Here is a 15,217-nt window from a genome sequence, read left to right as displayed (position 1 = left end):
ACCGGTTTTAGTAGATCATCGCTTACTGGCTGCAAAAAAAAAAAATCCAAATTACAATCACTTTGTCTGATATGAGAACTATTTTTTAAACCAACCAAAGTATAAATGCAGTGGCAACCTGAATCACAAGCCATCTAGGCTTGGTAGCTTAGCGATCCCACCAGGTGTGTCCTTGAGCAAGACACTTCACACTAGCTCCCTGGGCGCCCACCTGTGTGGCAGCCCACTGCTCCCCAATGGGGGATAGGGCAAATGCAGAGGACACATTTCCCCAAGGGGATCAATAAAGTATAAATATTATCTTATCAATACTTCTGACCTGCAAAGACATAGTGTTTCATAATACTCAGATCTTTGTACTGTTTGCATATCACACATTCCTGCACTCGCACATAAAAGTTTTGCGACAATCTTTCATCATGGAATGGCAATACAATGAGCAATAGATTGCAAAAGTGCAAAATGAATGAAGAGTTCAATCACGGCCAAGGATTGGTGCTTAAGGCAGTGACCAAATTTTTCAATGGTAAGATAAAGGAATGATTACATTTGATCACATCTTTACAGTAGAAACCTCTTGTTATTTCACCTTTTCAGAACATTTCAAGTGTTCCACAAATCTAAAAGCAAACTAGTTTACAGGATGTCCAAGTTAGCAGCCTTTCTCTGTCTATTCAGATTTAGTTTTTAGGGCTGCACACCAACAAGTAGAACAATACTAAGAGAGCAACTATGACATAAGTTAGAGTTTTACTTTAAGATTAATAACATTGCATGAGGAGATTGTCACAGTGTTACAATGGAATGACAGCTGTTTAAGCAAGTTGGGCTGAATGTAGGAATGCAGTTATTATGAACATCACAGCCTTCTGGGTGAAGGCATACAATAAAGGAATGTAAAATATCTATATAAAGTCATAAGTGTATGTATACATCTATACTTTTTATGTACAAACAGATAAACAACAACTACACCGACATACTTGCTATATAACACTCTTATTCACATGTTTATGCCATAGTCATATACCTCACAGAGCAGCAGGCAGATGTGTGCTGGTCACATCACATCTGCCTGCACAATTCATGGCTTTTTCACAAATTAGGCGTCAACACCACAGAGAGCCAAGAGTTCAGCTGAACGAAATGCACGAGGAGAGCAACTAATGCAGCACGTTTTCATGAGCCGGGGGGGGGGGGGGGGGGGGGGGGGGGGTGTGTGTGTGTGTGACAATGGCTGCCACAGAATCTGGCTTGTGAACTACACGGACGAACACGCAGTCGCTCAACACTCGATCTGCGACTGCAGCTGCCGGCGCAGGGTGAGCGTGCGCCGGTGCAGCTGCTGCATCTGCTGCATGCGGTCGCGCTGCCGGGCCAGGTTCTGGGGCATGGGGTAGCGCTGGCAGCCGTACAGGAAGCGGTAGGGGACGCGGACGTGGCAGGCGGTGGCGCGGCAGCGCGGCTGCGGCATCGGCGGCAGCAGCATCCACCGCTTCCTCTCGGCGCAGTAGCGGTACGCCTCCTTGCGGTACTGCTTGTCCACGTCGTCGCTGTTCTTCCAGCCGCCGATGATGAAGACGTCGTCGTCGAAGTGGCAGATGGCGGCGCCCTCGATGCTGGTGACCTCCGGCGGCAGGCTCTCCAGGATCTCGTCGGAGATGCGGGCGCTGATCTTCTGCCGGGCGAGTTCGTCGCGCACGGCGTAGCTCTTGGGGCAGCAGGACGCCGTGTGGTAGAAGTTGGTGGACGCCACCGCCATCTGGAAGACGCAGTAGTTGTCGATGAGAGGCAGGGAATCCACATCTTGCCACTGGCGGCTCTCCGTGTCGTAGCGAGTGGTCACCGTCTTCAGTCCATCCTCGTTGTCCGTGTCCACAGGCGTGCGTGCTGTAACATACACATAGCGGTCCTCCACACTCACTGCCTTCACGTCTCGCAGGATTTTGGGGGCAGACTCCAAGTTGTGCCACTTGTCGTGCTCGGGCTCGTACACGCTGACGTCCTTAAAACCCGGGCTGAAGTTCCCGTGGCCGCCGATGCTGTACAGGATGTCCTTGATGCACGTGAGGCCGAAGGAGTGTTTGCGTGTGGTCAGGTTGCTCACTTGCTCCCAAGTGTTGCGATTAGGGTTATAACGCTCCACCGTCTTTGCGAAGCCCGGCTCCATAGAACCGGCTACGTAGACGTGGGACTCGGTGGCGGCGATGGCGTGGCCGTCCAGGTGGTTGTGGATGTGAGGCAGGTTGACCCAGCGGTCCTCGTAAATGAAGTAGCCCACACACTCGCTCAGGTAGTCCCCTCCCTCGGACACGCCACCCACTACCATGATGACGTCCATGTTCTGGCCGAAGCGGGGCTGGAAGGAGGCCATGTGGGAGGACCAGAGCTCCATATCGGTCGACTTGAGGTTCTCGAATCGGATCGCGTGGCCTTCGACGGCCTCCGACACCAGGCGCAGACAGGGCTCGTTGGACGCCACCAGCCGCTCGTTCTTCACCACCCAGGTCAGGTAGGTGGGCTTGATCTGGGGCAGCCTCAGAAGCCGGAAAAGCTCCTCAAAGTAGCGGCTCCGCTCGTCGGGGTTCTTCTGCACCCACTTCACCACGGCCTCGAACAACACCTCCTCGGAGTCCACCGTGATCTCCGTGTCGGACAGCCAATCGCGGACCAGGTGGAAGGGCAGCGTGTAGAACTCCTCGTCCTGGATCACCTTGTGGAAGTTGCGGCGGATCATGTCGGCGGCCCGCAGCGCCAGCTGGTCCAGGGTGTACATGTGGGCCAGGCTGTGCACAGCCACACAGTTGGTCAGGCTCAGCTTCTTCTTCAGGAACTCCCCACAGAAGTCCTTCAGCTGCAGCAGCAAGAACCTAAACCAGAGGCAGGAGATAAGAAAGCAGAGGATGACACACAAACACAGCCTAAAACGCTCTAATGCTAATCCGTTTTGACTGATCGGGGCCCCGACGAGCGTCGTTTCCTGCAAGCAAAGCAGGGGAGCTCCCTGAACGGGCCTAAAGCTGCAGCCTCACGCATCAACACGCACCATACACGGCGTGACTGCGCGGCTCGTACCTGTCGGCTAGCTCCAGGACCTCGTGCACGTTGCAGGTGCTAACGCGGATCTCCCCCGTGTACATGTACTGGATGACGCTCTCCACCGTCTCCGGGTCGGGCCCGAGCTCCGAGCTCCACTCCTTCATCTCCACGCGTCCAGACAGGGACTCGGAGAACTGCCCTCCCAGCAGGGGGGTGAAGTAGTCGGTGGCCGCGGCCAGCACCGACCTGTGCGCGGAAAACTCGCACGTCTGGACGCCGCCGGTCGCCGCCCCGCTGCTGAAGGCCAGCGTCACGTCGCAGAACATGCCCTGCTTCCTCTGCTCGTTCTGCCGCCGAGACAGCTCCGAGCAGTGGGACGACGAGGAGAAGTCCTCGGCCTCTTCCGCGTCGCCGTCTCCGCCAAGGGCGCTGGGGGTGCCGGTGCCCGTGCCGCCGCCGCCGCCGCCGCTCCTGGCGGCATCCTCCGGGTTGGGCGCCGCCGCTGCCATTCTGCTTCCAGCCGCGGAGGAGAGCAGTGCGGGGAAATGAAGTAAACTATTGAGGGAGAGGAGGCGACATACGCAGACACACATACAGCGAGTCAAAACAGAGAGCGGCGGCGAAGTGCGCGTCATAATCACGTATCGCGGCTTAGCCTTAAAGGGGACGTACGCGATCTGCGACCGCTGTTTTAATGTTAAATGAAAATGTTAAAACAACAGTAAACGTAGCGTTTTTTTATTAAGTTATTAAATAAAAGCAATGGATTGCTAAATGCACTATAAAAAGGGAATTACGCATAATTATTTAATTGTTACATTTAAATCGCCTACAAATCATAGCTTAGTTAAAGACGGAACCATTTTAGCTATTAATGTTAACAACTGAAACGTTAGACGACTACGAATGAAATACTAACTTCAGCTAGATATGTACAGTCACGGACATGCGCAGTTGAGGGCAGCGTATCCACGTAGACGTCGGAGGGTCGCTGCGGGAGCTGTTCCTGTATGTATGGCATACTTAGCTGCGTATTCGATTGAAACATAAATAACATAATTATAAAGCATTATTAAAACAGCTGGATGAAGTCTAAAGGTACACCGAGTTCAGATTTATTATGTGATATAAAAAACACAAGGGGCACAATAATTAAGGATTTGAATTTAACCTCAACTTTGTGTGCGTTTGGTTATTTCATGCTGTATTTGGAAGCAGACATTTCTAAATGTTGCAGGGAGAATATGACTTAATGTGACATTAATTACATTTTATTATACTTCATTATCAACATACAACAAATTAGTACAGGAGGCGCCACTTTACAGTAAAACACGTAATATGAAAAACATTGCAACAACACTGATGTTTCTGGCTCTCCATAACGTACAGCTTTGTAACATTGGCAAAGGGTCACTGGCCACCACTTAGTTCACTGTAAAAGGTGGGACTGGAGGAAGAAAAGCTGAGAATACATCTTCACACACACGCGCACACAGAACATGGTCTTCTTGCTACAGTGAGCAGCTCTGCTGTTTCATTTACCTCTGTATAATTAAAGCACTAATCGACAGGCATTATTGCACTACATGCTTGTCTTATAGCAGACTTGTGATTTTCATATGGCACAATGACACAACAGTCTTTGATATGTGACTGTAGACACACTTGCTGGATTAATATGTTGATGTTCATTACTGTACGTCATCGTCGTCACATTTGAGTAATTCTCTATAACTCTAAACATCCAGTCTCCCCAACACACAGTTACATCCCCACTCGGTCTAACTGGTTTTTCAGTTGAGAACTATACTTCCTAACTATCTTCCCTATAACCTGCCACTGCTTTGTGGCAACAGATCACAGCATGGGCAGGAGATATGACATCTTGGGTGGAACTTTTAGTTCCTCCGATTACATGGACATGTGTTCTGGGAGCACATAAGAGATGTCATCCCAGGGGTGGCGATACAGACCCTGCTTCAGCCTCTTCTGGTCCAGGTAGTGACCTAGAGAGAAACCAAAATATTTGACATACAGTAGACATATTGGTACATACTGTATCATTTATCATCTATACAGATAAAAAAAATTACCAATAAATCCCATGCTGCGTCCGAGGACGAAGATGCCGTTAAGGGCGCCGATTTCCACGAACTCATCGGCTTCATCCCTGGAGAAAGAAAAATTGACCATCTGAATTAGTCATTTCGTATTGACAAAGTGAAAATACTACTAATTTAGCCCATTAAACCTGACTTCTTACTCCTCTAAACTGGTATCACTAAATATAGCAGTTTTATGGATTAAAAACAGTACATGTTATGACAATAACTTACCTTGTGAAACCACCACAAGTTCTGAGCAAGTCCACAAAGGCTACACCGATTAGGCCATCCACATTCAGGATCAGGTTGGGCTTCTAAAGCCACATAGGTAACACAGGAGAACAACAAGAACACAAATCAAATAATGCCTGCGTTATTATTTAGTCAGCGGTATGAAAGCAATGACTCTCACCTTGGATGTGGTGATCTTTTCTACATCTAGAGCATAGTCCAGCAGCTGAGAGGAGGGGAAGTGCTGCTTCACAAAGTCCTTCAGGATCTGAACTCTCATGTCGGGATTATTGATCTGGGGAAACAGAGAGAAGACATTTAAAAACGTGCATCTCTAATAAGTGTTTATTTGATTTATATCATCATTATACGCCCCTCCTACTGCACGCAAACTGAAGAACTCACCGATTTGACTCTGTGGCCAATGCCCATGATCAGCTTCCCTTCTTTCTTCATCTTATTGACGAACTCCATGGGCGGCATGCCACTGTCGAACGCCTTGCTGAACTGCTTTGCTGCCGCATCCAGAGCGCCTCCAAAGCGGTCTCCCTGAAAAGTGAATTACATTAGCTCCTGGTGGACTTCAAAACAGTGGAAATCTCAGCTGGACATGTCTCACAATGGTGAGGAGGCCGGACGTGAGGCTGGAGATAAGATCTTTGCCTGCTCGGGCACACACGATAGTGTTGTGGGCACCAGAGACAGCAGGGCCGTGATCAGCAGTCACCATCAGGCACATCTCTATGAACTGGCAGGCATACTTGGGCAGCCTGCACACATGTGGGATATGTTACTATAATGTTACCGTAATGGTTTATCAGTAGCGTTTTAGTGCTTAAATGTGTAGAATTAAAAAGCGGACCTCCTCTGGAACCACAGCAGCCCCAGCGTGCCGCCCAGCCCTATTTCGGACTTGAAGACCTCCGTGATGGGCATGCCCGCGTAGATGAGCTCCTGGCCTCGCTCGTCACAGATACTGCTCATGAAGGAGGCTGGCTTACGGATCAGACCCAGCTCCTGCAGGGCCAACCGAGAAAGGAGGATAAGTCTTTCTTTGGATGCGTGCGGCCTCCACTCACCCGGCTGACTGCATACGCAATACTCACGCGTGCCCAGGAGTAATCCATTGGCACAGTGGGAGGAGGCACCTCTTCAGCAGGCTGGATGACTCCTTTCGCAACAAGGTCATCATAAACTGACCTGCATAAATAAATGCATGCAAATATTGTATCCTAAAGAAACTGTTGTAATTGGGAACTGAAATGAGCATGCCACTGACTTGATTATGTCTCCCAGCTCATCAAAGCTTTTGGGAACAAATGCACCAGCCTCCTTCAGTGCCTTATTCTTAGCCACTGCCGTCTCAGATTCCTGATTTGCACATGCTCCTGCGTGGCCGAACTGAACCTGATGATGAAATAAACAGCCTCAATCACCTGAATCACCTGTTATTTGCTGTCATTATACAGCTACAGCGTTTAGAACAGCACTTAAAATGCACCTGACTTTACCTCGGAGGAAAACATGGTGGCACAGGTGCCTATACACCAGCAGACCACGGGTTTGGTGATCCGGCCCTGTCTGATACCTTGGCAGATCTCGTACTCCTCTGTGCCTCCGATCTGTAGAAATCAAGGGCAGATACAGAACTCCGCTAACGAATATGTGAATAAAAGTGCTGGTGGCAGCGTGTAGATTGGTTTCTAACCTCTCCCAGTACGACAATCATTTTTACTCCAGGGGTGTCCTGGTAGCGCAGCACGTGGTCAGTAAACACAGAGCCCGGGTATCTGCAGACAAGTCCAGAATTACCCGCCAATCCAAACCCCACTGTTCATATACAGAGAAACCTCATAACATACTGTACCTATCGCCACCGATGGCCACGCCTTCAAAAACACCATCGGTTGTACGAGAGATGATGTTGTTGAGCTCGTTGGACATGCCGCCGGAGCGCGACACGTAGGCCACGCTGCCTGGCCGGTAGAGCTTCGAGGCGAGGATGTTATCCAGCATGCCTCCCGTGTTCCCAATCTTGAAACAGCCTGGCTTGATTCCTCCAACCTAGGAGGACACGTACAAAAGAACTGCTGCTGAGATGAAAGAACAGAGAGGAAAGCTCTCAGTTTTCTATAGAGAAGTGAGGCCAGACTAACAGTAGCTGGTCCAATGACTGTGACGCCCTTCTCATCTGCTGCCTTAATGATCTTCCTGGTGTGGGCTTCAGGGATTCCCTCGGCAATAATGGCAATCGTATGTATCTGAAAGCAAATGAAGAGGAGGCTTTAGAGCATAAATTATTACAGCGCTCCCAGCTGGTTCAATGTACTGCGATTTACCTGTGGGTACTGCATGGTCTCCATGGTGCTATCAAAAGCTGAACGAAGTGAGGCAAAGTTGATGAGCACATCCACATCTGGGTGCCTCTTCATGGCATCGCTCATGTTTTTGTAAACTGGGATGAGGATCTCTTTATGGCCCCAGTAGAACTTCTGCTTGTGGTCTCCACTGACAGCAACATGGAACCAGACAGCGAAAAAGACACTGTTTACCTTTTTCCCCCCTAATTCATTTTATCACATATACAATGTACAAGACCCCAAAAAGTCAGCAAGCAAATAAAGTAAAAAACCCTCCTCAGTAAACGCTGATAGATCACACTTACGTGAATGGGTAGACCATAGCTGAGACAGATGGCGCTTCTCTGGAGCAGACGTAGTCAAAGTCCAGCATGCCCTGGACTGCCCGAGTCTGCATACCCCAAACTATGGAGTTGGTACTTTTGAGGAAGAGCGTGGTCGCCTTGCCTACAGGGAAAGAAAGGCTGTTACAGATAGAAAGAGAAAACTACACCACTAAAATGGATGGAAATTACTGTAATAAGATCACCAACACAAACCAAAATTTGATGAATCTAATTAATCTGGTTCCTGCTTTTATTATTGTATTCCATAAAAAAAACAGAAATTGGAAATTCCTTTAAAGATATATGATGTAATATGTCTATATGGAACAATGCAGGAACGGTCAGGTGAGCTTGCAGAGGCCTCCTGCAGTCTAAAGAGGGAGCTCCGCGCCTCAGCATGATCGCCAGGCTTCTAAGCACCCTGCAGCCCAGCAGTGGGAGATGTCAAAAGATGTTCAGATTTTCCAGGGCAGTGCTTCCTCACCAACAGGAGCGCCAAGTTTAGTCTTCTTGGCTGGTGAAGCTTCTACTCTGGCTGCGTTTTCAGAGAAAGAAGCGGTTCTACTGGATGCTGGAGTCTAGAAAGGACAAGAATATTGTCAGTTATCAAATTTACAATACTTATAAATAAATATTGTTATGAAGCAGACTCATGTACATGCACGCGGTAAGGTAGGTCTTGCGCTGAACATTTTGATGGAAGCCTCAGGCGCTGGCTAACGCAACCATTTCAGTGAGAACATTCCACATCGCCCTGCAGTGCTCTTTAACAAAAGAGCCACTGAACCTCAGAATATGCGGTTTACTAGAAGGACAAAACACTTGTACAGAAACAGGAGGCCATGACGTGTTCTCGTAGCTGTCGTATTACATTTGGTGATGTCCTGCAAATTCATTGCACACTACGATCACAGCAGCCTATTTGTTTTAACGCATCATACCGATGTGCCTCCACTGGTGTTGAGCAGAAAATTGGCAGTGTGGGCGGCGACGGGAGGCTGGTGGGGGATCGGCCGGTGGCCCAGCGCCATGCCAACAATGGCAGTCATGTGAGTTTCTGTGCCGAAGACGTGGATGGGAATTCCAGTGGTCTTGCCTGAGAAGGAGGAGAATAACACACGGTGCATCTTAATTGCTTGCACACGAAGCCAAACTCAAGCAAAACTTGAAAGCAACAAGGTATAAATGCTAAAACACACCAACTTCTCCCATCACCCGGAGCCCCTCCTGGTAGTTGGGGCCTCCGCGGCGGACGAAAATAGTGACCTCATGCTCCTTCAGTGGCACCTGATAGTCTCTGATGGCTCGAACAATCCCCTGGGAAAGCAGAGGATGCACTTGGTCAACAGAGGAATTCTACATATTGGAATCGTATCAATTTATTATGAAGCTACTGAGTAGACAAAAAGCCCACTGTGCTCCACCTTGAATGTCGCCGCAACATTCGTGAAGTTAGCGATGCTTCCACCGATGATCAAAACCTTTCCTGAAAAACATTGTTGACGATCATTAGTGTGGGAGAAACCTCTTCGGAGGTTTTTGACTGTTTAGTGTTCTTACCGTCGGGGTGCTTCTCTCTCGTCATCAGGGACAGGATGGTCTTGGCGTAGTCGTAGGTCTGCTGTTCGCTTGGTGCTCCTGAATACTCCCCATAATTTGCCAACTCATTGACGCCACCGAGGTCACAGATAGTGTCACTAGTTGAGGTTTACAATGGTCAGAAACAAAATAGGCTTTGATACGGTTTCAAGCTCTATCAATAAACACATTCACCCCAGAATTAACATAACAGTTTTAAATAAGTGCTGCACTGTAAAAAAAACACAATAACTTAACATTGCACAGAGGAAATAATTAGTCACGGCTGAGGTGTCTGCACCTCCCGCTTTAAACCCCTAACAGATGGCGGAGTGAAGCAGCCGCCGCACCCTGCTCCAGTCTCAACAACACAGCAACATCGAGGACAGAAAGCTGAAGAGGCAGAGTCTGAGCTGCTGAACCAGAGTCTCTCTACTGCGTCCCTGGTTTACTCTCCTCATGCCAAATCTAAATCAAGCGTAATCCAATCAATAAATAATGAGGATAGCACCAGAGACAAAAGGCAGAATTAAAAAAAAAGGTGTACGACTTTTTACTGACTCATGTCATTAATAGACCCCTAATAAAATCTAATTTGATTTGAAATATGAGTAAGTTGGCTCCCGGCATAATATTAATTCAAGCTTAGGCTTTTTTATTTTCGCTGCCACATTGTGATGTGATACCTGTACACCACTGAGGCGCCTCCTCCTGCCACCATGGTCCAGATCCTGCCTCGAGGGTTGAGCAGGGTGAGTTTGAGGCTGGCGCCGCTCTTGGCGTCCAGGTCGGCAATGTAGGCCTCCTGGTAACGAAGCAGGAAAGAGGGAAATGAGAAGAATGGCTCTTTGGGTTTAGACGCCAGTCATGAGAAATACTGGGAGTGAGAGTGAATGTTCTGTGCATCAGTGGTTGTTTGTGACAGCCAGAGCCACAGCTGGTGTCTGAGTAAAAAAAAGCTCCTAATCAAAGACACTCGCCCCCTCTAGACTGAGTCCAATTAGACCTGGCCGTCTGCTACACAGACATTTACACGTCAGCCACAAATACAAGAAAATGTAACATTCACTTTCCTTAAAGAACATTTCACACATTGCATCAAAATAAATGACATGAGATCTCTGTCAGAGGTGGATTAGCTGGCTGATATGAAACACCTTAATAAAAAACATCCCCGATGCTCCAGTTGTTGCTTACCTCAGGATAGGCCTCCCTGCCAAAGGGTGGGGGGAACTCCACATCGCCCCACTTGGCCTTGCAGATGTAGTCAGCTGTGGCATCAATCTTCGCTGCCATGTCCAGCACATAAACCCCATCCTTTGTGACCACTGAGAACATCAACATAACATCAAAGCAGGTACAGTCAGCCTCATCAGCTTCCACCATGTCCCCAGCAACAGCTGCTGGATTTATCCAAATTACTCCAGCATCAACAAATGCTGCTTTCATCAAACAGCAAGTGCATAAAGTATTCATTCACTTCCTCCCTCAGCGATGTAATTCTTATTAAGAACATGTTTTCCTCTTTAGTTTCCTTCAGATGCTTCCGATTTCATAATGTGATCATTTATTTATGAATCTGCGATACTTGAAATAAAGCCAGCATGCTATGGTGCTAATTTGCTAAAGGCACGGGTCACTTCAGAGAAAGAAATATAAAACAAAAACCCACCTAAGGGGTTGATCTCCAAGTATGTGAAGAACAGATCTTCATACAGGTTGAATAGTCCAACAATGAAGTTGGACAGGACCCTGCAAGAGTTGCATCCAATTAATAATGTGTCAATTCAAAACACAGCAATAAACATACAGTAGGTAATATTTTTTAAGCTTGTTTTAGCCAAAGTGGACAGGGGACAGTGAATGTCTGAATGAGCTACAGCGACGTTACTGTAGAGAAGGAACAATCTGATTTATAACCTCCTTTACGTCAGAGAGAGGGAGGATGGGGGCAGTGGAAGGAGCGCTCCTCTCTTGGCATCGTCTTTTATAACCATGTCAGCCTTTTCTCAGGTCTCTGACTGGCTCACGAGAGAACCCCCCATAGGCTGCTGGGAGGGCGAGGAGCAGAGGGTGATTCGGGTGTGGCAGAGCGATTTCTGGGGCGGCTTCTTCAATGTCAGCCAAGACAGCGAGGAAGCCCGAATGTGCTGTCACACCAGCAGACGAATGGGAGGGGGTCGAAGGAGGTGAGCAGCAGCAGTGACACAATGAAAATACATGGACGTGCTTTGAATGGGGCTGTGGTGTAAAATGGGCCGATCGAAGAAGAAGGGACTGTCATTTTTCTAATGGACGCTCTCCCCCGACATTCTGGCAAGATCCAAGTGCTCTCACTTACTTCAGCTGATTGGTTTTTTAGATTTAATCATTCAGGTTTTCCGCTTTATATTGGTTGTTTTTATATTTAAATATCTAAATAAACTGACAGTTAAAACTGATTATCAAACACAAATTATGAAAAAGCTAATTATGTGCGGTCTAGATTTATTTATTTAACTGCTAGTATTTTAGACATATACCGGTTCTTCATACTTTCTACCTCAGTGACCAAAATCTGAATACTGTCAATGCAGTCCAATTATTTTTTCATCCAACTTACACTTTTTTGTCGTTGGGGACATGAGTCAGCAGGTCTTTCTTCACAGACTCTTCGCTGATCTTCTCATCCACCCCTATTAGCAGCTTCTTTGCCTTGGCGTCCACGTCGCCCACATCCACGCCTCCCTCATGGTGAAACAGCACATAATCCCCCTCCCGGGTGGCGTAGATGCACAGATAGAACTCCTCCTCCTGATGAACCATGGAAATGACAATGTGATTATTTAAATCTCACCATTTTGACTAAGAGGTCGTAAAAGGGATGCGGCGGTTTACCTGTTTATGGGGGACAAACGGCTCAATGAGGAAGTTCTTGAGAATACCTTTGGCTTTTCCTACCTGAGAACAACCCAACAGAAGATTAAATACACAGTTCATTGCAAAGCAACATATTAGCTTTGCCTCTGGACTCCTGATTGTTTTCATTCATTGCATCAATGACATTTATTGTCAGACAACATTTTTGGATTGGCAGGTAAAAAATAAAAGCATCCAAGGCCTTCCATAAAAGAAAGTAGTGTCTCAGTGACAGATGCTAAGCTGACTGCCCTGATGGGTTGATTTTAGCAGCAGCAGTATCAATGTCCATGCTCTCTGACAGTGCAGTGGGTGGAAGAACCCGAGTGAGTGCGGGTGGATGACCTACTGTTGTCTCCTTCATTAGCCGGGGCCTCAGCCACTGTTTGACACCATTCAAATCCAGGTTAACACCGACCAGGCCCAGCTTTCCTCGCCTCTTGATCAGCTGGTCTGGCTTCACCACCAGCCTCTGGATAAAAAGAGAGGAGAAGGCTCACACTTCATTTCGTTGCTGGCATCATTGCCCTTATTACAATATGTCGCTTTATTTATATATCTGAAAACTCTATTTTTTATTTGTTCATTATACAGCACTGTTTACAAGTAGGATGCCTCAAACATCATATTACCATCTCAAATGCTACTTGGACCATTGTGTTTGCATTTGTTCAATATTTTCATCTTAAATTATTGCATGACTACAAACATTTGCTCATGTAGTCACATAGTTATAGTATCAGTTTGATATCAGGTCGTATCTACTCATTCCTAAACAATGTTTATTACTTGATGCTGGAATGATTTTATATACCACTCTCTTACAAACATTCCTACAGTATAATACTAAAACTAAATGACAACTATTTGTGGCTACAAAAGCTGTTTCCCTTATATCTGCAAGCCAGATAAACGAATGACTTATGACAGCACAGCCATTAGTATCTGGGTGAGAGCCAATAAGGAAAGCAGGAGAGGGCAGAGGATGAAAGTTAATGCAATTTCCTAATCAATTCTACGTCATCACAGATCTCTATGCATTTGTCCTCCACATTCTTCTTGCACGGTACCTAGCAAATAAAAACACAAAAAAAATCTACAAGATGAGTCACATAATTCATACATAATACATGAAAATTAGAGGATGTGCTTTTATAGTTGCCACTGTATTGGTCATACACCTACTGACAGTACTGACTTCCTAGTATTAGTCTGTGGCCCTACCTCCGTGAGCAACCATGGGTGCTCCTGCGCCAGTCGGTCGAAGTCAGTTTCAGCCGTTACGTTTGCGTAGAGGAATCGGTTCTGGACGGCCGCTGACGTGCAGATGTACTTGTACAGGAACTCCTTTCCTGTCTGCTCAGAGATGGCTTTGGCCGACATGGCTGCTGAGAGCGGACCAGGCTAGGAGAGAACGATGGACGGGAGGAAAAGCAGGGAGATGAATGAATTCAGGGCAGGTACACGGAATAAACACACTGTTGCACGCTAATAAACGTTATAATACTAATAAGGTGATGCTCAAAGAATCAGATTCTTACGGGAGCTGCCGTAGACGTGTGCACAGTAGAGAAAATGGACTCTAACCTCTATCATACGAGTTCACAGTAAACCCAGGCTGAGTGACGTTATGCATTATTAGCAGTGCCAACACATGCAGCAGTGACATTAATTCTGGTAGCTACTTCCTTCAATGGCATCAGATATGACGAACATCATAATTTTAATAACCTGGACCTTCCACGTTTTATTGCTGAAGGGAGGAGACGTGACCTTTACACTTACAGTACTGTAGCTTCGGCTTCATTAACAGGGAAATGTTGCTTTCCTGTAGGATCAGATGGATTCAGCGGCTTCTGCATCTCCTGCCATTCATTAAGCTGATGGGTAGTTTAAAGTGGCCGCTCTGCTGTAGCCTTGGCTGCTGTTTTCTAAATTCATTTATGGGACAGTTTGTGCCTGAGTCACCACAGGGAGCTTGTGTTTGGTACATTTATTTTCAGCCTTTTGTGAGAAAATGACCTGTCAAAGGTTTTAAATGTCACTGCTGCACAACAGCAGCAGCAGCAGTGACAGGTGACAAATAAGGAGGTTTAAAAACATGGATGGGGAAGCAATAAGCAATAAGCAATAAGCAATAAGCAATAAGCAAGTCAACAGTAGACGTAAACACATGCAAACTCAGTGTTAAACTTTAACCATCCAACGTTAACCCTATTACATGTAGAACTGACTATACCAGGGAGCTGACATGCAGATCCTGGATGAGGAGGATTTAGGTTCCATTCATTCACAAACCGGTCAGACAGCAATCGTCAAATACGAAAAATGTAAGTCTGATAATATTTCCATCAATTTATAAAGCTGATGCAGCCAGATTGTGGATTTAACACGACCTGGCTTAAACCACCTGACAGAAACAAAAACAAAGAACGACACGGGAGGAAAATGGTGACGGAAGTAATAAAGCAGTAAATGGCATTTGTCACAATACTACGCAGTTTACCTTCTTTTGCTTTAGAGGATTTTATTTTCTTCCTTTAACCGGTATAGAGTGTGAAGCCTGAATTTCCTCGGCGCTGATGCTCTCCTCTCGCAGCCTGAGGAACCAGAAGTGCAGGAAAACGACGCTTCCTGTGAGTTTTGTGTCTATGCCCCATCTGCCGATGAGCTTGGC

At 46.9% G+C, this 15,217-nt stretch overlaps 2 protein-coding genes across 2 annotated transcripts; both read right to left on the bottom strand.

The window, feature by feature from the left end:
* Positions 1-1,209: 1,209 nt before the first annotated feature.
* Positions 1,210-3,895, bottom strand: LOC114860055 (kelch-like protein 11). Its single transcript, XM_029158325.3, has 2 exons — positions 3,076-3,895; positions 1,210-2,870 (listed from the first exon to the last, which is right to left on the bottom strand). Exons 1-2 carry the CDS (start codon positions 3,672-3,674, stop codon positions 1,286-1,288), a joined length of 2,184 nt encoding a protein of 727 aa, XP_029014158.1. The 5' UTR covers positions 3,675-3,895; the 3' UTR covers positions 1,210-1,285.
* A 399-nt stretch (positions 3,896-4,294) lies between these two features.
* aclya (ATP citrate lyase a) lies at positions 4,295-15,207 on the bottom strand. Its single transcript, XM_029158323.3, has 28 exons — positions 15,047-15,207; positions 13,765-13,944; positions 12,890-13,012; positions 12,520-12,582; positions 12,245-12,435; positions 11,315-11,394; positions 10,840-10,970; positions 10,329-10,447; positions 9,625-9,761; positions 9,489-9,550; positions 9,264-9,381; positions 9,006-9,160; positions 8,549-8,642; positions 8,044-8,185; positions 7,718-7,886; positions 7,535-7,639; positions 7,246-7,442; positions 7,087-7,168; positions 6,890-7,000; positions 6,658-6,785; positions 6,485-6,578; positions 6,241-6,395; positions 5,998-6,148; positions 5,784-5,927; positions 5,560-5,673; positions 5,379-5,461; positions 5,136-5,212; positions 4,295-5,048 (listed from the first exon to the last, which is right to left on the bottom strand). Exons 2-28 carry the CDS (start codon positions 13,921-13,923, stop codon positions 4,954-4,956), a joined length of 3,279 nt encoding a protein of 1,092 aa, XP_029014156.1. The 5' UTR covers positions 13,924-13,944; positions 15,047-15,207; the 3' UTR covers positions 4,295-4,953.
* Between the last annotated feature and the right edge of the window lie 10 nt (positions 15,208-15,217).

Source organism: Betta splendens, chromosome 8, assembly GCF_900634795.4.
Source record: "Betta splendens chromosome 8, fBetSpl5.4, whole genome shotgun sequence".
Lineage (NCBI taxonomy): Eukaryota > Metazoa > Chordata > Actinopteri > Anabantiformes > Osphronemidae > Betta > Betta splendens.
This window is presented reverse-complemented; position numbering and strand designations above follow the sequence as displayed.